Source organism: Mizuhopecten yessoensis, unplaced genomic scaffold (genome assembly GCF_002113885.1).
Source record: "Mizuhopecten yessoensis strain PY_sf001 unplaced genomic scaffold, ASM211388v2 scaffold6971, whole genome shotgun sequence".
In the NCBI taxonomy this organism is placed as follows: domain Eukaryota; kingdom Metazoa; phylum Mollusca; class Bivalvia; order Pectinida; family Pectinidae; genus Mizuhopecten; species Mizuhopecten yessoensis.
In genome coordinates, this window is record NW_018406816.1 from 282,306 (window position 1) to 307,362 (window position 25,057).

The 25,057-nt window shown below is 36.9% G+C and overlaps 1 protein-coding gene across 7 annotated transcripts in view; it reads right to left on the reverse strand.

Annotated features, from left to right (window-relative positions):
• LOC110452905 (sickle tail protein-like) overlaps positions 1-25,057 on the reverse strand; it is a 223,951-nt gene that overhangs the window by 165,374 nt on the left and 33,520 nt on the right. For 4 of the 7 annotated variants that reach the window (XM_021501645.1, XM_021501642.1, XM_021501641.1 and 1 more), the window contains exon 2: positions 14,791-17,239. The exons of the other annotated variants lie outside the window; for them this stretch is intronic. In XM_021501645.1, the coding sequence (XP_021357320.1) occupies positions 14,791-16,159 (1,369 nt within the window). In that variant the 5' untranslated portion in view covers positions 16,160-17,239. The remainder of the gene's footprint in view (positions 1-14,790; positions 17,240-25,057) is intronic. 7 annotated transcript variants of the gene reach the window in all.

The following is a 25,057-nucleotide window of genomic DNA, read 5'->3' on the forward strand; positions in this document are numbered from 1 at the left end:
GGGGGGGGTTAATTAATCAATGAAACATTTGAAGGATACACATTAAGTCTATTGTGAGCAGTGGCAATTGGCAATTTGGAAACTTCAAAGCATGACTGGAAAGCCTCCTTCATATCGACAATGAATTGCTTTAGTGTAGATTAAGCTTTTGAATCAACAAGAGAAACTGAGCGAGCTCACAAAGATATACCCCCACATTATCTTATCCAAGCGTTCAAACTCTTGTTTGTAGTGGTACAATAGTCAAATCATAAATATGTTCCCTCATGTAAATCTTATTCTATACACACATTATACTTTCACCAGCCAAGTTACAAAACATTCCAACAAACAGTTAAGAAGGAGATGTACATACAAGGTTTCTGAAGCCTTATGGGTTGGGATCAGGAACACTTCCCTTCCCCTTAAGGGTTTAAATCAGGAACCCTTTTCTCACCCTTAAGGGTTTAAATCAGAAACTCTTTTCTCCCCATTAGATTTTTATTTTCTAGAAAATTCTACCCTCTGGAAGGAAGTCAATCTCCTTGCTTTTAATCTAAGAAATATCAATAAAAAGTGTGTATTTCTTAAATCCTATTGAAATCAACCATACCTTGATCTACACATTGGACGACGGTCTTTGAATGTCTTTGTTAAGATCTATAACGAATTGTAGAGCCTTACAAAAGCCAGGAATTTGGTCCATGACACTGTGAAAATAGGCATTATATAGATAGGCCTGGAACGGAATCCAACGTGAATCTTATTGACTCCACTGTTAAACGCAACATGCAATATGATTTGTGTGGGAAGAATAGGTTGATTCTAGTAGATAATGCCATCAAAATCCAGCATTATATACCGTCCTTGATATGTCAGAACTGTATGTCAGCTTAAATACAGAAGAAATTCATGTAATAAAACTGCAACACTGGAGGCCAGGTTTTTATGAAGAATTTCTCGATTGCATTTTACTACTAGCTTATCTCCCCCTAGTTTAGAACTTAGAATCAGACATCCAAGTGATCAAAATTATTAGAAATCTATTTCTTAATTATTTGATATTCTAGAGACGGTGGCCAGTCTAAAGGCAATGTTAAAAGTCAAGTCAAATGTTATGGTTATCTCGTTGATGGAAGTGTGAACATGTTCACCTCCTTTCTCTGGAATACATTATAAACAGAATCGTATGTATCAGATATTAACCATGCATAATTTTGATTATTGATTTTTTATCCACATCAGAATCGGAGACAATTAGGACAACGATATTATGAAATTGTTAAATATACCTCCCCCAATCCCCGATGTTATCAAAACGTGAAAAGGATATTATCTCCTAGCTCCAATCAAACCTGTTCATAAAGGAAGACAAAATGAACAGAACTTGATGTAGACATTCCCCTCCTCCAATCAAGAAACTGACAACATTTTATCTCCAAAGTCATTAGGTAAGCAAAACAGACAGAATGTTTAAGTAACAAGAATTCCATGGAAGTGGATGTGTCGCCTGCGCAGGAAGCTGGGAGATTACGAAGAAATAGATACACTTTTCATTTCAAGAAATAATGTTAAAAGTTAGTAATAATCATAGATTATGTTTTTGGATGGCATCATTTTGTTATATAATCTGTTATTCTGGGAAGAATACTCTATGGATACTCATTGTCTCAATTCCAAGTTTAATTTGTATGATTTGTCGGATGGTTTCCCATAAATAAATGAATAAACTTGTGGATTATGATGTTAAACAGCTAGTGTTGTCAATAACATTTGGAGTAAGAGGCATTTCAGAGGTATACACAGTGAGTCAAGTGGTAGATCGAAGCCGTCCAGTATACAGTTATAGTGAAGTTTCTATTTATAGTAACAGTGACCTTGACCTTTCACCTTCGGACCTCAAAAGGAATCCCAAGCAAGCACTTTTGGTAAGGAATCACTGCATGAAGTTTGAGTTTGATTGGCCAAAGGAAACTCAAGTTATCGCACGAAAACAGAATTTCTATTTATAGTAACAGTGACCTTGACCTTTCACCTCGGACCTTAAAAGGAATACCAAGCAAGCACTTTTGGTAAGGAAGCACTGCATGAAGTTTGAGTTTGATCGGCCAAAGGAAACTCAAGTCATCGCACGAAAACCTCTGTTCGGACGACGACATCGACATAGCAATACCTACCATAGACCAAAAGAGGCATTTGGCAATAATATTAGATTATAAAAGTAATAGGTATTTTCTCCAAGTATGTTGAAGAAAAACTAAAGGTAACAATAACATTAAAAAAAATAAGAAGAGATTTGATATCTTCTTGAAAATGATAAAAAAAATAACCAAAGACAATTCATGAATAAATAACAATTAAGTCAAACATTTACTCCAAAAAAAACCAAGGATATGATAAAATAACCAAAACATCATCTGGGCTGGAAGTACTGGAACCTGGAGACGTCTAAAGCACATACAGTATATATACCGTTTTCAGACGCTGATTTTCTCTATAAAGAGTTGGAAGAAACAGTTTGGTTTTGGAAGTCTCTTGTGACCATTAAACTGCATTCTTGAGTCAAGGCAGAACTGCACCACCAGTCAGTCAACTGGATGGATATTAGGACTTCAACAAATCAATGGCATTTCCCTTCCTATTAGTTTGATCACATGATCACTTGCTATGGAGACTGGTAACCTTGACGATAAGGGGCATGGTGATTTATTTTTATTCAAGACAGTTTGATTTGCATTCATATTCAGATCTAAATCTCATTTAACACATAATTTGAAGAGGAAAACAGAAAAAGTTTACCATTTAACACCAGTTACAAATCAGCATCTCACACGACTTGAAAATTCAACTGTTTATTACATTTTTAAATATTTAGCATATATTGTCAAAGCAAGATAAATTTATTTTATCCGGGTCATGAACAATAATACAAAGCAGAGACCCACATAGACATAACCCAACGCTGTTCCCCCTCCATCCATCCATTTTGCCGGTGACCTTTGATCCTTTAACCTTGACCCATGACCAAAAAAATCTTAACAGGTGCAAAACTCAAAGTGACCATACTAGTGTAAATATAAACTAAATCTATTGAAGGGTACAATTTATTGTAATCTTACTCGCAAATATATCAAAGGAAATCTGAGGCAGACAATCAACACTTTCAGCGTGGGCTAATCGAAATAAACAATATCTATACAATTATTTTAAAACCATGTTAAGAGGTCGGACACAGCCAGGAGTCAAGTCGCTCCTCCAACAATGTTGAAAAATCGCTATACACCAGGGCTGGCAGCAGTTTATACCGGTTGTCTGTGTCCTAATATACTCAACACAACAGAGGCAGTATCAGCTTTCCTTCTGACTTGCCATTAGATTGTCTACTGAAATATTTAACAGGATTTCTCACAGGACAATCAAGTAAGAACTGTTTGCTTTAAAACGTTATTCTCCATGGGCTTGTGGATCTTCTACAAGAACCTGCTTCTTATATTAAGTCAATATTCATGCCTGCAGTTCCCATATATGGGAAAAACTTCAAATGACGTAATGTCTTTGTTTAAAAATTCGGCTCCATGGAGTCAATGACAGATTTATGAAGTTTGAACATTGTTCCGACTTCTTCTGGCGCTTATATGGAATGGGCGGTGTACTTTTCTATTGTCATATTTAAATGGACAGAAAACAGACATATTTCATCAAGCTGCAACCACATTAAATGCACATGATTTCTAAGGTGATTATAGAAGTAACTGGATTGGAATTTTAAGAAAACTAGAAAATGTCGGTAATCACATGAAAGCCCCAACTCACATACAAATTAGTGTAAATATTAAACAAATTTCTAGATACAGAAACAGTGACCACGGCCTTGACCTAAACTGACATCATGATTTTTCATTTGAGGCATTCTCATGCCTGACCGTTCACTGAAGTTTGATCAAAATCCAAAATAGAAAGGTTGCTTGTATGGTGTTTGTACCAACCTTTGTATAAACTGTGAACAAATAAAGTCACTAGAGTGATTGCATTGAATTTATTGTTAATCCGTTGAAAATGTCTTGGCAATTAGGTTAAGTTAACCAATACCTACCAGCCCACTAGTTAATCCACACCTACCAGTCCACTAGTTAACCCACACCTACCAGCCCACTAGTTAATCCACACCTACCAGCCCACTAGGGTTAAGTTAACCCATACCTACCAGCTCACTAGTTAATCCACACCTACCAGTCCACTAGTTAATCCACACCTACCGACCCACTAGTTAACCCACACCTACCAGCCCACTAGTTAATCCACACCTACCGGCCCACTAGGGTTAAGTTAACCCACACCTACCAGCCCACTAGTTAATCCACACCTACCAGCCTACTAGTTAATCCACACCTACCGGCCCACTAGGGTTAAGTTAATCCATACCTACCAGCCTACTAGGGTTATGTTAACCCACACCTACCAGCCTACTAGGGTTAAGTTAACCCACACCTACCAGCCCACTAGGGTTAAGTTAACCCACACCTACCATCCCACTAGAGTTAAGCTAACCCACACCTACCATTCCACTTGGGTTAAGCTAACCCACAGCTACCAGCCCACTAGGGTTAAGCTAACCCACACCTACCATCCCACTAGGGTTAAGCTAACCCACACCAACCAGCCCACTAGGGTTAAGCTAACCCACACCTATACCAGCCCATTAGGGTTAAGTTAATCCACACCTACCAGCCCACTAGGGTTAAGTTAACCCATACCTACCAGCCCACTAGGGTTAAGCTAACCCACACCTACCAGCCCTCTAGGGTTAAGTTAACCTATACCTACCAGCCCACTAGGGTTACCGTAAGTTAACCCATACCTACCAGCCCACTAGGGTTAAGTTAACCCACACCTACCAGCCCATTAGGGTTAAGTTAACCCACACCTACCAGACCTCTAGGGTTAAGTTAACCCATACCTACCAGCCCTCTAGGGTTAAGTTAACCCATACCTACCAGCCCAATAGGGTTAAGTTAACCCATACCTATCAGCCCACTAGGGTTACCGTAAGTTAACCCACACCTACCAGCCCACTAGGGTTAAGTTAACCCACACCTACCAGCCCAATAGGGTTAAGTTAACCCATACCTATCAGCCCACTAGGGTTACCGTAAGTTAACCCACACCTACCAGCCCATTAGGGTTAAGTTAACCCACACCTACCAGCCCATTAGGGTTAAGTTTACCCATACCTACCACCCCACTAGGGTTAAAACACTGTCAAACCCTCAACACCTTATGGCCAACTGGCACTGGTTTATATCGTTGGTTATATTTTACTTTATTTCCCATGGAGAATATTCTTTACATGGACTTCCACCTGACTTGCTAAAACATTCTCTGACCATGACTGAAGATGATCATAAATGTCTATGACAAATATCTCTGATACAAGTAGGCTTCCCTTACAACATCGGACACCAATTGTCCTCAAACTAATTTGACAGTAATGGTGGTCCGGCAATTTCTAATGAATGCCCGGACAGCGAAGTATCATAATTATTAAAACATTTTACATAATATATAGTCTCCATCTTTCATCAGGAATATTTTTTTATATGGGGTTTGGAAGGATTTTTTTTTATTTCATCAATATTTGGAAGGAGAGTTAAATACTCAAAACAATCGTCTCCATAATGTTTCTTCAATGACTAGAGTAACAAATTTGACAAATCCCAAACTGACTATGTATTCCAATTTCTCAAAAGTTGGTTACTGTTAACCAGAACTGAGTGAAAAAATCAAAATGTTGTCAATAAGAAACCAATTATCTTTTGATACCAAACAGAATGGTGATGTACGGAATTGTCCCTTCTTTATAATAGACTTCCTAACACCTGGAATCGTTCAGATATTCTCCATATTACTTGAATCTGTAAACCGCTTTACCCGAGCTGCGCTTACACAGGGTCCCCCATACCGAAATAAGTTACAAATATGTATAACTTTTTCGTACCTTTTCAGTAACTTTTTTGTACTCCTGATAAAAGGTACAAAAAAGTTATAACTTTTCGATACCTTAATTTAAACTTAAACTTTACTAGTGTACCTTTTTGTAACTTCTCTGGACTTTAAAAAAATCTGGTATAACTTTTAGTACCTTTTCTGGACTTAGAAAATAATTTCAATGCAGGTTAAAGACTTTGCATATTTTTGGTATAACTTTTTGTACCTTTTCTGGACTTAGAAAGTAATTTCAATGCAGGTGAAAAACTTTGCATATTTTTGGTATAACTTTTAGTACCTTTTCTGGACTTAAACAAAAATGCCAATACTTGTGAAAAACTTTGGTATAACTTTATAAAGTTAGAACATTTTTGGTACAGTGGAACCCATTTATTATGTATATATAGGCCTATCGGTTTTTATGATATTTTCCCCCATGTACCGATTTTTTTCCTTCTTTATCTAGGCAAAAAAATATCGTTTATTATTATATGGTCAAAGGTAGGGCCCCGCTTATTATGATGGTTTTTTCTGCTGTGAATGGGTTTTATAAGTAAGTTGTCCGTGTGAAACACCTGGACAATTACGTAATAGGTCCGGCTAATTGAACATCGCCCGAGGTAATCATCGGTCCACTCAAGGTAAATTTTTCACACCTCGCTTCACTCCAGTCAGCGGAAAACAATAGATCGACCATCGCTTGCTGGTCATACATGTTAGTCTTAACAAAACATGTGGTGCAGTTAATTGCTGTAGGGCTGTAAATCAAATTAAAATAATTAGGCCTACCGAACACAAATTCCGATAAGACAACGAGCATATGCCTTTCACAAATATTCACGGTTACCTTGACCAGTCATGTGAGAAAATCATGCCGATTTCAATGAAAATGTTACTTCAGAAGGAAGACCTGTGCATTTAATCATTTAAGCAATAGTTTCTTAATTGCATAAGAAGTTGATTTCCCGTGTTTTCGTTGAAAAAGTGTCAAATTCGGGACATACATTCGACAGCATGGTGCCGGAAATCGTTCCAAAGTTTTACGTTATTGTCGTAAACAACTTACGACGGCTGCTTGATTATTGTTAAAAAGGGAATATTTTTTGTTTTCAATTGTTATTGTTGTGTCCATACTATTTGTATTTAACAATAAATAGTTATGATTAATATGAGGTAGGACTTTATCGTTATTAAAGCGAAGCCCTATGCGAAAAAGTAATCTCGTGTGACTATAAATAGCCTTATCAAATTGGCCAATGAAAAGCGCGCGGGTAAATTTTGTATTCGATCGACCTCTAGATTTTGAACTCTAACCCGGCGAGTCACAAGAAGTAAACAAAATATTGGAACGTGTTTTGGTTTACTGGGAAGACGATACCAACTTCATCATTCCTTGAAGACAGTGGAACGTCCGCGAAAAGAGCTTAGTGAATACGCAGTTTGTGATGAAATCTTTTCATGAATCCCAGGTTTTCCATGAAGATCGTCGCCATTTCAGGTAAGCCATCAATTGTATTTCCATCGAAAGGATTCAATACAAAACGCAGAGTAAACATATCAAATTTATATAAAAACAGTACCATGACTTAGACGATGGATGTTTTTTTTTTATATGTATGATCTTTAGAGATGGGCAGACGGCAGTACTATCTGTTAAAAAACACCGATTATTTCGGTACCGATTAAATTTTCGTTTACTGAGCTACTTTATTTGTATACAATTCGGAAAGTAGATCTACTTACCAGAATCCGTTTCGGTGTATAATAAGATTTTCGGTATTTGTTTATTCTTTGTTCTTCGGGGAAAGGTAGGATATTTCAGTGTGATGTTTAATTTCTAGCGTAATATATACTCAAACCCCGTGCCGAATATATATTTTTCCTATACAAGTATACACTTTTTCGTTTTTATATATCAGTTAGTACATGTTATAAAGTTAACAAACACTTTACAAATATTTAAATAATTATTGGAATTTCTCCTTCATGACAAGAAATAACCGAAATTTAAAAGCCAATGCATTTTAATTTCCTATCAATATATTTTAAGATTGAATACTTTCTACTTAAATGGTTTCTTACTTATTTTTTGTTAATCTGTCCTTAATTAGTAGCTTTGGATTTTCTAAATTTCGTATGATTTTCTTCACCTACAATACTGTATTTGAATTGAAACGTAAGAGTACCCAAAATAGAAATGTTAGCAGTACAATGGATGCGGTGTTGTTTTTGTAATCTTCATATATTGTTAAAAAGATTAAAAACATTCATTTTCAAAAAGGAAATTTAAAGAGATATATTTGACAGTTTTTTAAGCAAATGACATGCAAGTAACAGGCACTGTTCAACTTCTGCATTCTTCATCAAATATTGTTTAATAATGGATTTTAACATTAAAAAATATATATTTTTTGCTCTTTAATTACTGGTAAACATTTTGTAATGACATTATGAAGCAAAGTTGGTCACAATACAACAAGAGGTCAACTTATCGAAGGTCAAGGTCATTTGATCAATGGTCAAAGTCAGATTTTGTATCTTTTTACTGCTTAACAATTTATTATGACATGATGAAGCAAAGTTGATCAGAATTAAACAAGGAGTCAACTGACCAAAGGTCATAGGTCAAGGTCACTGGATCAAAGGTTAAGGTCAAATTTTGTAGCTTTTCATGAATGAGCATTTTATGACATTATGACTTAATTCAAGGTCAAAGGTAAAGGTCAAATTTAGTATCTTTTCACTGGTGAACATATCTTTATGAAACTTTTTACTGATGAACATTTTGTTATGGTATTATAAAGCAAAGTTGGTTGGAATTAAAGAATAAGTCAACTGACCAAAGATCATGGTCACTGGGTTAAAGGTCAAGGTCATTTTGGTCCAAAGGTCAGAGACAAAGTGGATCTCTTGACTTTGACCCCGGCTCTTGTTGGGGAGGTATTTAAGGTGAAATAAAACAGATCAAAGCCAACAAATGAGTAGTGCACTGGTATTTACATTTCTACACAAGGGTGAATTAGTTAGAATATTCATAAGCAATCACCGATAGATTTTGCTATTACATTTATATAGATATTATATACCATAAACACACAATGAACTGAAAAGCTTTTCTTTTTGAATCTCTTTACACCATATCGTAAATATATTAGCAATCCGATCAACTGTTACAATGCTATTGTGTTGTGTCAAGGTAAGAAATTAGAGGTAAGCATGTTGCTTAAAATTCTTGTTTACTTCCTTCTTGTTTAGGAGACTCATTTTAAATGCAAAATTATAATATTTTGTTAATTGTGTTATTGCTCCTTATCTTGACAGATGGTGGAGCTTATACCTGGGACTGGGGTTTATGTGTATCCCAGACACATAAAAAACACACAGAGGAAGACAAAGGGGAACAGGTCGCCAGATATTTGATGTCAGTGTTCTTCACCAACACTGAGCTGGTCAACCTGGGAAAGGTTTGAACCAGACCATTGTTGGAGCAATAATTGGTAATTATGAATTAAAACTTTTTCATAACAGCACAAAAGAAAAGAGTTCTACAGCAATTTTCTTTATGTAGTACATGTAGTAATGTCACTGAAATTACAAAAGTATCGCTATAGCTGCTTGAACTGATTAATGGTGCCTGTCGGTGAATACTAAATAGCAAGTTTACCGTAAAATGCTGCCGATATGATTTCACCATTCATATTCATTAATTCCTAGAATTTTAAGCGATGAAGAAAGAACTAAGAAAATTTAATAAAGTTGCAATTATGTTACTAGCTATTTTTCCTAATTCATCTGCTTTTCAACAGATTATGCTGAGGCGATTCATGGGAAAAGTGGCTTGTCAGAAATCAAGTTTTCAATGAGGACAAAAATCAGTGCTTTGGTCAGCTTGGCCAGGAGGAACTCAACCACATAGAACAAATGAGAGATTTCAAATTTTAAGAACTATTAATATGATTGTTTGTTGTAACTTTACAAGAGATATTCTATTAATGATTATTTTAGGAATGGTTATGTGAAATAGTTGTGAATACAAGAGAATAAAAGTGAGTATGCTAGTGTCAGAACTGGAGAGAGTCATAGTCAATGCAGGGCACTTCCTGGAAGTCAACATGAGAGTATATTTATTACATTATTGTGTATTATATTGTGAAATAGTAGTAACTACAGAAAGTATTTATATAATAGTAACTACAAGAAAATATTTATAGTGTAGTAAGTGCAAGAGAATATCTATATGATAAATAGTAACTTCAAGAAAATACTTATATAATAGTAGCTAAAAGAAAATATTTATTCATATATTAGTAACTAAAAGAAAATATCTATTTATATAATAGTAGTGGGAAAAAAATTTCTATTTATATAATAGTAACGTAAAGAAAATTATTTATATTATAGTAACTACAAAAGATTTTTTTTTATATGATAATAACTACAAGAAAGCAGGTGATATATAATAGTAACTTCAAAAGAATACTCTATAAAATAGAATTTCATTTAAACAAAAGATCCAGTATAGGTTAGGTTATGAAATTTTTTTGATACCTTTTCATAATACATGAGAGGTTTATGAAGCTTTAGAAAGTTATACCTAACAAATACGTTTTCTCCATTTTCAGTACCTCAGAAAAGCATAACTTTTTTGTACTTTTTTACTAACTAAATAAAGTTATAACATTATGGTACCTTTTTCACTAGTGCTTTAGTGGCTAAATGTAACTTTTGTGTACCTTTTGTTTGCCAATAAAGTATTGATTGAACTGAACAAAGTGTTTGAGTGTAACTTTTTAATACCTTTTTTGTAACTTTTTTCGGTATGGGGGCCGACCAGCAAATCACAAAATCAACATCTGTGATGGGAGTGGTCGAATGCCCTGTGCCTTTTTTGCCCCCGCACAGGCTTATAATTAGGAAAAAAAACAGTTACAATGAAAGGGTTATTACCAATTTACAAAGTGTATTATTATCAATATGGCCAAGTTGAAACTAAGCCGAACTTTTAAATGTTTCATCATATTGCATAGATCTTCGACTTTATCAACAGAAACAGCTAAACATCTACTGTTTTGTACCTAATTTGCATGAGGCCTCACTGTGGTTATGCTTACATCAGACAAATACACACATGAGAGGAAAGCCATCACGGAATGTTGATGTCGTTACGCTAATTAAGGCAGACATTAATTGCTCAATCAACTTAAGTGTTGATTCGATACAAACACTTGCAACAACTAGCAGGTGGTGAAGCGCCAGACCGAATGTAAGTCATTCTTGCCTAGTCCAGTAAAGTATGGCATAATTCTCATCTGAAACCAAGTACATGTACTTTTACATGTATGCAATTAATCTTATCAGATAATTAATTTTATTTATTTTTTCATGAGTTACTCCCTTTCAATAACTTCACACACACTTTTATACATCATCAACAAACCAACATGCGTACAAAATCTATCACAATAACTGTATGGTTCATGCACTGTACAAAACGGCATCCGAGCAGTTATATCAGGATAGGGGTTTGACTGTTCACTTCTGAAAATCGAGCCCTTCCTTAACCGGCCAAATGTTTCTGTCCCATGGAAGGCCTGACTACAGAAGTTCCATTAATCAGTTAGCTAAAAACGTACATTTTTTTAACCTTGGGACAATTATTGAGTAGCAATAATGCAACATCTGGGGTTATTGAGCGTGAACAGTATATATAACAATAAAATTAATGTCATCAACAAACTAATTTGAAGAAAAAATTCACGTATGCGGATTGTGTTGGAATCTGTCAATCAATGAGTTCCATCCAATGATTTGGTGTCCAGTAGCTGTAGCGTTTCCTTGTTTAGTTTGTATCAGAAGTAAAATTGTACCTTAATTCAAATGGATGAATTGTGTCCACATATTTCACTAGGGAAAAAGAGTCTCGTACCGTCCAATCAACTTTGTACACATATGTTCACATCACAGGTTTGACAATCATTACCTTATTTCAATAACAATTCTGCCACTAATTTAAATACCATATGCCCTGATAAGTTTGACTCAAGCGTGCAGAGGTCTTCAAATTTGTAACAGGAACAGGTGGCAAAACTAAGACAGTCTTCTGGTCAAGCATCAAATTAGCCATTGTCCGGTCAAGCATCAAATAAGCCATTGTCCAGTCAGGTCAATTTTGTCGACTCAAGACAAATATTTTATACAATCAATAACTCAGATAATTTCATCCACATCTGAACAGCACATTAATCTTTTCTTAAAATTTGATCCAAAAAATCCATATTAATTATGAGTAGCTGTACAGCCTTATACATTGTACAGGAAATCTGAGAACAAAAGGTATAATGGGATTGTATACTGCACATCCTAAAGAGCACGCTTCATATGGTTTAACAAGATGAATACTGATATTTCAAACCTCATTTTAATGCCTTACATTTTCACTTGTAATTTGAACACCTTATACTCCTTCTACATTAGCATATGACAGTTCGGGCATTGAGGTTTCTTTACCATCAGGAATTGAGGTGTCCTAACCCTTAGGCATCGAGGCCACTAACCCTTAGGCATTGAGGTGTCCTTACCCTTAGGCATCGTGGCCCCTAACCCTTAGGCATTGAGGTGTCCTTACCCTTAGGCATGAAGGCCCCTAACCCTTAGGAATTGAGGCATCCTAACCATTAGGCATTGAGGCGTCCTTACCCTCAGGCATTGAGGCATCCTTACCCTTAGGCATTGAGGCACCCTTACCCTAAGGCATTGAGGCATCCTTACCCTCAGGCATTGAAGTGTCCTTACCCTTAGGCATTGAAGCGTCCTTACCCTCAGGAATTAAGGTGTCCTAACCCTTAGGCATCGAGGCCCCTAACCCTTAGGCATCGAGGCCCCTAACCCTTAGGCATCGAGGCCCCTAACCCTTAGGCATTGAGGTGTCCTTACCCTTAGGCATCGATGCCACTAACCTTCAGGCATTGAGGCATCCTTACCCTCAAGCATTGAGACCTCCTTACCCTCAGGCATTGAGGTGTCCTTACCCTCAGGAATTAAGGCATCCTAACCCTTAGGCATTGAGGCCCCTAACCCTTAGGCATCGAGGCCCCTAACCCTTAGGCATTGAGGTGTCCTTACCCTAAGGCATCGATGCCCCTTACCCTTAGGCATTGAGATGTCCTTACCCTTTGGTATTGAGGCCTCCTAACCCTTGGGCATTGAGGCTTCCTTACCTTTGGGCATTGAATCTCAACAACAGTTAGAGACTGAATAAGAGACAATGATATACCAGAGGATCATAACTGAGAATTATGTCTTATAATAAGCATTTCTCCACCATTGTAACTGAGTGCAGGTAAACTCAACACATTCTGTTTTGTTAGTAGAAATGACAAGTACATCACTGACATCCCACAACTAGACAGTTCATGTGTACCACAAAACACAGAGGGACATTAAACTCGTACATAATTCTCTTTGATCTAAATTGACATGAAACTTGTTTTATTGGAAAATGATCAAGATTTATTTCGCCAGATGCAGAAGAAAATCATTCCTGAAACTTAAAAAAGAGATCCCAGAGGGATCTTTAAAGTGCCCACCATTATACCATCTTCATTAGTTCTATGTCAGTCTGATCTTTTCTCTTATCTGTTTTATCGAGTCATGTAAACAGTTAATGCACCTGGAGTACCTTTTGAACAAAACTTCATACTGCTGTGTATAAAACACATCCTTTTATTTTGTTTATTCCATCAGTCTTAAAAGAAAACTGACACAATTATGACACAGAAATACCAATAACAAATATTCACTGTCAAAATCATAGATGGCTGCCTGTTGGCCATTTTATATTTCGATCATAGATGGCTGCCTGTTGGCCATTTTATATTTCGATCATAGATGGCTGCCTGTTGGCCATTTTATATTTCGATCATAGATGGCTGCCTGTTGGCCATTTTATATTTCGATCATAGATGGCTGCCTGTTGGCCATTTTATATTTCGATCATAGATGGCTGCCTGTTGGCCATTTTATATTTCGATCAGTCTCAAAAGTGAACATGCACAAAATTTAAGGACCAAGGGAAACCTACATATCGAATTTGAGAAAGACCCCTCCAGCACTTTCTGAGAAATAGTCATAACAAGACATGTTTAAGGATGGACAACGGACGATGGATGGCGGACGGCGGGCTACGAAGGAAGGGCGATTTCAATAGGCTAAAAAAGTCTACCAAAATCCATATTATATGTCCCAAGATAATAAGCATATATAATCTTATTTTAGCATTGAAGTAAAGCCAAGCCTAAGATATACAGCTGGAACTTATTCTCAGTTTTTGGCACAAAAGACACAAATCCTTCACTGGGAGATGGCTTAATATAAGAGCCTCCTCTTGTTGCCAGATCCCTAATATTACATTATGTAAAATTATATATTATGTACAGCTTATTTGTAAATAAAATATTGTTTAAACCAAATCCATCACATGATAATTCCCTACATGCTAGTAACAAAGTTAAATGAAACTGAGTAGATCGGATAGAAGTATCTTGTTCTGTGATTAAAAGACTGCACCTAATGTGACCAATCTCAACCAGAACATTCTACCACAGAGTTATGCTTGCGAAAGTTGAAATGATGTTTTTCAATATTCTTCAAAAAAGTTGGATGTAATGTGAAGATGGACAAAAAGAAAATATATATTAAAAAGCTCTCCCAGTTTGTTATCATGCACAACAGAAAAAAGCAACCATACGCTTAGCTATATATGTATATATGCTACCATCATAAAAAAGCAACAGAATACAGAAGATGTTTTTCATAAAATACACTCACCAGCTAGGTAGTAGATTCCTTCATCCATAGCAGATCTGGCTCGCTGAGTCGGAGGCGAAGGACTATCTTCAGGAGGAGGACACGATCGTAAAATACGCTGGATTTCCGGACTATTGCCTGGTGTCGGAAGGCTATGCTGTCTCCGTATAATCCCTGATCCTGAGTGAATATGTTGGGAAGCACGGATAATTTGAGCACGTGGACTTTCTGGGCTTGAATGTGACGAAGAAGACATCGTGTTGTGGCGATCTCTTTCTGGACTTCCCTGAGAAAAGATTCCTTCAGAACCGACAAGTTGTTGAGAATGGCTACGACGACCCTTTTCAGGACTTCCATTTGAATACATTCCTTCTGTATCACACTGTTGTACATTTTCATTTTTTTGCAATTTTTCTGGCATGGCTTTCGAATAAATTTCGTCAGGTGCGACATACTGTTGCGGTACAATGTTTCGTCGGACACGCTCTGTAGTTGTTTCGGAATAAACACCGTCCTGTACAATAAACTGCTGTGGCATAGTGTGCCTGGGTTTTGGTGGAAGCTCACTGTAGGTGTAATCACTGAGATATTTGTAGTGGTCCGGCAACACGCTGGTTGCCGTGGATTTCGGTGCATCTGCTGGAACCTCACTATCCTGAGAACTTTGCCTTGATGTGTTTGGCGAGTTACTTCTTTGAATTTCCGGACTAACTCCTGGAGAAGGAAACTTGTAACGAGTGTGATGTCCCGCAGCAGAATGTACAGCACAGTTGTGGTCTATTGTATGTTTTGGTTTAGGGGGTGGAGATCGTAGCTGGTCAGCGTTTTGATACACCGGCGGGGCCCTGGGAGGGGGAGTTGCAGAACTGACCCTCAGCTGTATCCGGTGTACCTCTGGACTTCCACCAGGTTTCAAGTGTAAATCCTTATTGCCAATCTCCGACTCTGGTGACAGATCCTTCTTGTATTCTTTTGGACCCTTCGTGGGATCAAACAGGGGCTCAGGTCCATTCCAAAATGCCTCAAAAGCTGATTTTGACATCATGTTACCTTTGGGTCCCTGGTACCCTGTCATCATTGGGCTGTTTGGACACGACCCCACTGATGTCCGAACTGAGCCCCTGCCAGAACCACGCCAGGGAGGGCTTGTAGGACTTGAATCCACACTTCCATACCTCTTACCAATGGCAGATGAATCTGTTGCCAGAACGTGACTCTGTCGTTTCAGTTCCTGTGGCTTTTTTTGCCTTGCTGGTTTCTTTTTCTTCCCTAGCAGTGACAGAACTCCGCCATCTTTCTTGCCATCCTTGTTTGTCAAATTTTTAGCCCTTTTTTTTGGTGAATCTTTATTATCAACAGAAGCAGGTTGTTTGTAGATGTAGCTATCCATGCTGTAAAGCTCTGAATATTTTGAAAAACAAACTAATTCACTTCATTCAGTGTGCGTCTAAACAAAATCACACACACAACATTATATTGGTTAACTAATTTGTGACAGATTATTCACATTCGCTTCGTTTCCAGTTGCTTTTTTTTTAAACAATATATCTTTGTATGTTCTTTGTGTGTAGTTATACCACATCAATAACTAACTATCAGGTACACACACATATATCATCACATTTCGGACATTTTGATTGCCTACTGCTACTTTCCATAAATTCCCTCCAATGGTTTATAACAGTCACATTGAATTGAGCCCGTATTGGTACTACAAATCAATCATTTTCCATTTACACTGACACAAGCTTCCCTAGGACCCTGATCTACATCCTCCTAGAGCCGACTTTCACTCAATATTTGCATAGCTTCAGCTAATGAATAACATATCGGTAGCCTTCAACTCGCTGTTAATGGTAAACGATCATACCCAGACATACATCTTTCGTTTAATTCTCTGTTGCTAATGACTACATATCAAACCATTTTTCTTTGTATCCGAGGCGACATTTTTTTCAGTAATAGATGCACACATATTTATTGATCTCTTCATCTTTCATTTTCACATAAGTATTACAGGTTGAAATCCCGATGCAGATGTTTCTCCTTTGTTGATCAATGATGTCTGAAACGTAAACAATCTTGAGCCAAATTAGCAAAAATGAAATTAGTATCATGACATTTAGTATATATGATGTGGAATCCAAATGAGTCAATGTCATTGAGGTGTCTTTGAATCTAGGGTACACTCGGAGTATATGATTCAATGCCGAAATCCACTAGGTGTGTCATTCAATTACAATATTAATGTATTAGAGCACACAGTTTGATTCTCTCATCAACGAAAATAGGGCACACAGTTTGATTCTCTCATCAACGAAAAGCCCAGGTAAATCGGACGGTTGGTAAAAGATCAGTGAGCTATATATAGAGAAAAGTACGTAAATCCGAGATTCACTGTAGATTTCACTAGTCGATGTTTGAGTAATTACATCAGTATGTTTAGCACCTGTAGTAACTGCACCAGCTGCTGTAACACATAAATTAATCAGTCAATTATCTACCTGGAGCAGGTAAACTGCTGAAAAGTATGGTCAGTTTAACAAGATATTGATACTAAACTTTCAGCTAACATTTCTGGTAACAAGAGGCCCCATGGGCCTTAACGGTCACCTGATATTTTTATACAGAGAGTTGATTTTGTTATTAAGATGAATAAAAATAATATTCAAAGTGACAAAAAAAACAATAAAACCACCTTTTTCAATATCTAGCATACAGATTTAAGCCTAAAAAGTATTTGAAACTAGCACCTCTGATTCTAAACAAGGAAAATTAAGACATTTAAGCACACTGACTCCTTCGGGCCACACCCTACAGCCCTTGGGGGTAGGACTGGCTCAAAATTTTCAAAGTATCAAACTGTCAACTCAGGGTTATAATTCCAATCAAGTTATTAACATGTAATATTCAAAGTATCATTTGCCATTATAAACCATATAACAATTTTGAAATTTCAGTCAATTCAACCCATTTTGGCCCAACCCATCAGCCCCGGGGGGTCAGTCAGGGCTCATACATGCATACCATCAAACTGCTACTTAATACTGATAATGCTTACCCAAATTGAATTACTTCCAATGAAAATTAAACAAATGTTAGTCCAAAATGTGATTTCCCTATATAAACTATAGTAAAGTTTACCCCCTCCCCAGGGGTACACGTGAGACCCCAGGGTTATAAAATTCACAATTTTGGAAGAGCACCTTAAGACCATTCCATCTATGAAGAGTATTTGATTCTACCATATCTGGGTCTGGAGGAGAAGATTTTTGCAATTTCAGTCAATTTGACCGTTTTTGGCCCCACCCATCAGCCCCGGGGGGTCAGTCAGGGCTGATGTGTATACCAACAAACTGCTATCCAATACTGATAATGCTAACCCAAATTGAATTACTTCCAATGAAAATTAAACAAATGTTGGTCCAAAATGTGATTTCCCTATATAAACTATAGTAAAGTTTACCCCCTCCCCAGGGGTACACGTGAGACCCCAGGGTCATGAAATTCACAATTTTGGTAGAGCACCTTAAGACCCTTCCATCTATGAAGAGTGTTTAATTCTTCCATATCTGGGTCTTGATAAGAAGATTTTTTAAATTTCAGTCAATTCAACCCTTTTTGGCCCCACCCAATGGCCCCGGGGGGTCAGTCAGGGCTCATATGTGCATACCATCAAACTGCTACCCAATACTGATAATGCTAACCCAAATTGAATTGCCTCCAATGGCAATTAAACAAATGTTGGTCCAAATGTGATTTCCCTATATAAACTATAGTAAAGTTTACCCCCTCCCCAGGGGGAAACGTGAGACCACAGGGTCAAGAAATTCACAATTTTTGTAAAGCACCTTAAGACCCTTCCATCTATGAAGAGTATTTGATTCTACCATATCTGGGTCTTGAGAAGAAGATTTTTGAAATTTTAGTCAATTTGACCCTTTTTGGCCCCGACCCTCAGGCCCCTGGGGGGCGAGGACCAAACCGGCACCTCTTTTTGTTGACCTTTGGCTATGGAAGGTTTCTGCAAAATTTCATTGAAATTGGTTCAGGGGTTTTGGAGAAGAAGTCGAAAATGTAAATTGTTTACGAACGCACGACAGACGACGACGGACAAAAGGCGATCGCAATAGGTCACTTTAGACTTTGTCTCAGGTGACCTAAAAATGCTTTGAATTCATGCATAGGGATTCAAATTAGTACAGAAAGATTGAACAAGAGGCCCAATGGGCCTGCATTGCTCACCTGGTATAAATTTCACACTTGTAACCTTAAAAGTGATCTAAAATAAAGCTACAGGCAAAATAAAATATCAGTATTTATTATTTAAATTCATTCAAAAGAACCTGTTATTTTTTTTTTTAAACATTTCACCCCTGTAATTGAAAGTCGAACAAAGTCATTATGTTAAACAAATTTTATAGCCTTTCATCTCAGGATGCAACTTGCAAAGTATCAACATCCTGGGACCCATGGTTATTCAGAAGAGGTCGATTAAAGATTTTAAACAAATTTGACCCCTGTGACCTTGAATATAAGTCAAAGTCATTCACTTTAACAAACATAGTAGTCCTTGATCCCAGCATGCTACTGACTAAATATCAACATCCTGAGACTTTTGGTTATTCAGAACAAGATGTTTATTTTTTTTTATATTTTGACCATATTTGCTCCTTGTGACCTTGAATATGATTCTAGGTCATACATTTAAACAAACTTGGTAGCCCTTGATCCTAGTATGTTACTGACTAAATATCATCACCCTAGGCATTTTTTGTTATTCAGAAGTTGTTTAAAGTTTTTAACATATTTGACCCCTGTGCCCTTGAATATGGGTGAAGGTCATTCATTTGAAAAAACTTTCTACCCCTTCATCTCAGCAAGCTACTGGCCAAATATCATCACCCTGTGCATTTTGGTTATTCAGAAGAGGTTGTTTAATGTTTTTCACATATTTGACCCCTGTGACCTTGAATATAGGTGAAGGTCATTCATTTTAACAAACTTTGTAGCCTTCATCTCAGCATGCTACTGGCCAAATATCATCACCCTGGGCATTTTGGTTATTCAGAAGAAGTTGTTTAATGTTTTTCACATATTTGACCCCTGTGACCTTGAATATAGGTGAAGGTCATTCATTTTAACAAACTTTGTAGCCTTCATCTCAGCATGCTACTGGCCAAATATCATCACCCTGGGCATTTTGGTTATTCAGAAGAAGTTGTTTAATGTTTTTCACATATTTGACCCCTGTGACCTTGAATATAGGTGAAGGTCATTCATTTTAACAAACTTTGTAGCCTTCATCTCAGCATGCTACTGGCCAAATATCATCACCCTGGGCATTTTGGTTATTGGGAAGAAGTTGTTTAAAGTTTTTAACATATTTGACCCCTGTGCCCTTGAATATGGGTGAAGGTCATTCATTTGAACAAACTTTGTAGCCCTTCATATCACCATGCTACTGGCAAGATATCATCACCCTTGGCATTTTGGTTATTCAGAAGAAGTTGTTTAAAGGTTTTTTAAGACAATTGACCCCTGTGACCTTGAATATAATTGAAGGTCATTTATTTGAACAAACTTGGTAGCCCTTAACCCAAGCATGCTACTGGCCAAATGTCATTTCCCTGGGCAGTTTGGTTATCGAGAAGAAGATGTTTAAAGTTTTTCACATATTTGACCCCTGTGACCTTGAAAATGGCTGAAGGTCATTAACTATAACAAACTTTGTAGCCCTTCATCCCAGTTTGCTTCTGGCCAAATATCATCACCCTAGGCCTTTTGGTTATTAAGAAGAACTCGTTTAAAGTAAAATATTGACGCCGGACGCCGGACGCTGGACGCCGGATGCCGCACCACGGCATAAGCTCACTTGGCACTTCGTGCCAGGTGAGCTAAAAAAAACATGAAAATACATTTATCTAATTTTTAAAGACATAAGTTTCTAAAATAAATAACTCTTTTAAAAATGAGAATAACTTGCTGAGCTAACCGAGTGAATTCAGTCCCTGTCAGCAATAAAAATAGATTACAGAATCATATTAAAGATTGATTCCTGCAGACCTTTAGAATTTTTTCACAATTTTAAAGATATTAAGTGTTATTGTTATTTTTTCCAGTCTATATATATCACCTGTGGGGGGAAAAAATATTGAAGATAATTTCTTGAAAATGTCAAAACGGTAAGGACAAATTCAGCTCATTTGGAAAATTTATCTCTCACACGTTTTTTTGAAATATTCAAAATGAACAATATTTTAAAAACCTGGAAAAAGTGAGAATGAAAAACTAGTATTAAGATAGCAATGCTTTTTACAAAGTGTCAAATACCTCAGATCCACACAGGCGTGATAATTAACTATAATCAATGACCTGACAGCACTGTAGCGACTTGACCTATAACCTTGAAGCTTGTACATGCAATTATCAACAATCACTTGTCAACAGTGATTTTTTTCCAGCGATTGATGTTGGTTTATTTTATCACAATGCTCATCCTAATGAGCTTTGTGGTGCACAAAGGATTTCACACCTTAGCAGTTCACGCTGGAGGTATTGATTAGGAAAGCGTCGGACCTAGCGCCTGTACTAGTCAACACTACAAAGTAATAGACAACTTCACAAATTATTAAAGAATTAAAACACGATTCACAAAAAAGGGTACTTGATCCTCATTTATTGTAAGTCTCAGATTTTGACACCATTGGCAACAAAATTGAATGACCAACATTCAGGACCCACAATTCAGACAATGGCTATATGTTAAACCTGACCCATAATTCAGACAATGGCTATATGTTAAACCTGACCCATAATTCAAATTAACAGAGAGGCAGCAAACAACTGGTTCATAGTTCTAAAACTTGGGATTCAAAACTAAATTTCAGCACAATTAAGGCCACATGACCCAGCCATTTAATTCTAATGGAATCAAAAACACAAACATTTATATTGAACCACCTCAATCTGTGGTCATGCAACAGTCCTGATCCAGAAATCAGCACTCAACTTCCATTAATGTAACACAAATTTTAATCCAGAGTCGAAACCTAACCATCAAATTCATTCACAACAAGAGGCTCATGGGCCTTAACGGTCACCTGAGTCTATAGTATTTATTTTTGTTGTTGAAATATGTACCAATTTGAGTAAAAAATAGTATAATGTTAACTTAACTTTGTCAGGACCATGAGCTGATCATTCCTAGACCAATTTTAAGTGAGATCGGCCTATTAGAACTTAGTAGCAAAATAGCGGCCATGGCAGCCAAATTGTATTTCTGATTGACCCGAAAAATAACAACACTTTGTCAGGACCATGAGGCGATCATTCCTACCAACTTTCAGTTCAATCAGCCCAGCAGAACTTGACTGTAAGTTTGAAATGTAAAATGTTGACGGACGACGGACGACGGACGACGACGGACGAAAACGGATAGCAATAGGTCACTTGAGCATAAGCTCAGGTGACCTAAAAAGTCCACATAATTCTGATTCCAAATTGAGGACCAAGAACTGAAGACCAATAGTAACAAACTGTTGGCAGTAAAGTCGACCCATTGTCTGATAATACCAATGTTAAATGGATCTTTTTTTCAAAATCTCATCAAGATGGAGAAGATTTAGCACCAATCAACAAATTGCCATTATCTGTGCTGTCAGCCAAATATAGTTTTGAACCATTTGACATGAAAACATTTCTAGAAATACAATAAATTTTGTCAAGTTATGAAACACTATAAAAGTCCTGTCTGAGTGTGTCTGATTAGACAGGTTCTCACTGAACTGCTGTACAACTTTTGTCCTCATTGTGTGTCAGATTAGAGAGGTTCTTTCTGTACTGCTGTGCCAATTTTGTCCTCAGAATGTGTCAGATTAGACAGGTTATTCCTGCACTTCTGTACCCCTTTTGTCCTCGGAGTGTGTCAGATGAGACACTGGTGCCACCAGTATAACTACACAACCTAGATCAATCACAGTCACCAGGAACTAGTGGAAATGTCCTCATCAGGAAATATAAACAGGAATGCTTGTGTACCCAGACACCATTTTCTCCTAACTAATAATTCCTAAGATATGCTTCAACATCGCACATGTATACACGTATGAACAAGACATGTCCCTGGTACATACACAAACCAAACACACATGTACAAACTTATCCCATTTTCAGATGTCCAAAAGATGTTATTGAGAAATGTTACTGTTTCGTTTGGAAAGATTTAAAGTCGATCTTCTTCCTGCGAAACATGCCACATACGACACAGACAAATGGATAACTGTGCCAGACAATGTGACACACAGACAAACAGACAGACAGACAGACAGATAGACAGACGACAGACGACAGATAGACAGACAGATGAACCAACTGTAAACCTATAATCACATATTCGCAACAAAGACAATATAATATAGTGACAAACATATTCCTGTCAAAGACAATATAATATAGCGACAAACATCTACCTGGCAAAGACAATAAAATATATAATGACAAACATCTTCCTGGCAAAGACAATAAAATATATAATGACAAACATCTTCCTGGCAAAGACAATAAAATATATAATGACAAACATATTCCTGGAAAAGACAATATAATATAGTGCCAAACATATTCCTGGCAAAGACAATAAAATATATAATGACAAACATATTCCTGGCAAAGACAATATAATATAGCGACAAACATCTAACTGGCAAAGACAATATAATATAGTGACAAACATATTCCTGGCAAAGACAATATAATATATAATGACAAACATATTCCTGGCAAAGACAATATAATATAGCGACAAACATCTACCTGGCAAAGACAATATAATATAGTGCCAAACATATTCCTGGCAAAGACAATAAAATATATAATGACAAACATCTTCCTGGCAAAGACAATATAATATAGCGACAAACATCTACCTGGCAAAGACAATACAATATAGTGACAAACATATTCCTGGCAAAGACAATAAAATATATAATGACAAACACCTTCCTGGCAAAGACAATATAATATAGCGACAAACATCTACCTGGCAAAGACAATATGATATAGTGACAAACATTAAGATTTCCTACTATCTACGTGAAATCTATAAACCTAATAATGATAATAATCCAATGATCTTCCAATAAATTCTCAACTATAATGACTTCTCAAAGTCCCTAAAATTGTGCTGTCCATCTACAGATTCTAAAAAGATGAAGATGTGGTTGAATGAAACCATTGATCTTGCCCAAATACACCAGACCTATAATCGCTCTCCATGTTGTCTCAGAATCCACTTAAAGGGTCTGGGAGCCACATCAATGAGATAGCCTCCTACATATCACCAGCCAATAGTTAGTCAGAAACTCCTTCCATAAACATAGGGGGAACCACTTGTATACTTCGTAAATTTAATGTTTCATCATGGGCCATGTGTACTTGGGGAAATCCTGTCTGCTGACCTTGGCCCGTGACCTTGACTTCTGAAGCAATGTGTAAAAGAACAAGGGAATAAATGTGTTGAGTTTACAGTAAAATCTACACAAGCAAAGTGTTCCAGATATTTGGTAAAACGTTAAAGCTGTGTCTCCGACATTGATTATTACACTCTTTAGCATCATATCTAACTAAAACTACAAGATATGTATGTTAACCTGTCTATAAGGATGTACTTGACCAGATCTGGACTGTTACATCTAAAAGAGTTGTCTGAAACGTACAACCATGTCAACCTTTTGCGTGAAATGCTTAAAGTACTACACCAACATTGATTTTGGAACATGAGTATATGAACAATGGTACAATCAAACACGGACGCCACTGATCAATGTTTCATAGGGGTTGAAATTTGTGCGATAAAACGCCTGTTGTAATTGTATGTAGCTTTTGTTCATAAATCATTGAGCCTTGTGGTAGACAATAAATAAAAACTAAGGCGGCAAGCATCATAAGACCAGGCAGGTCTGATAATTAGTGTTTGGCTAACCACATGCACATAAACCAAACCAACATGTGCTGTTAGCAGCCTTTTAATTCATGGACTGGAGAAATTTTATATAGCAATCTTTTTTTTCTCTCAAGATGTCTCCCAACAAAAGTCATCCGAGCTAGTGTACCGTTTTGTGACATATTGTAGCGAGTAGGCCAGCATTTGTCTCATTGTAATCAACTTACTTATGTTCTCAGATAAAGGTGATATTGTTCCTAGGCGATTGAACAAGTAAACTCAACAACATGTGCAAAAACAAAATTGTTGTCCTTAATTTTGCCTAAGAAAATCATGAAACCAATT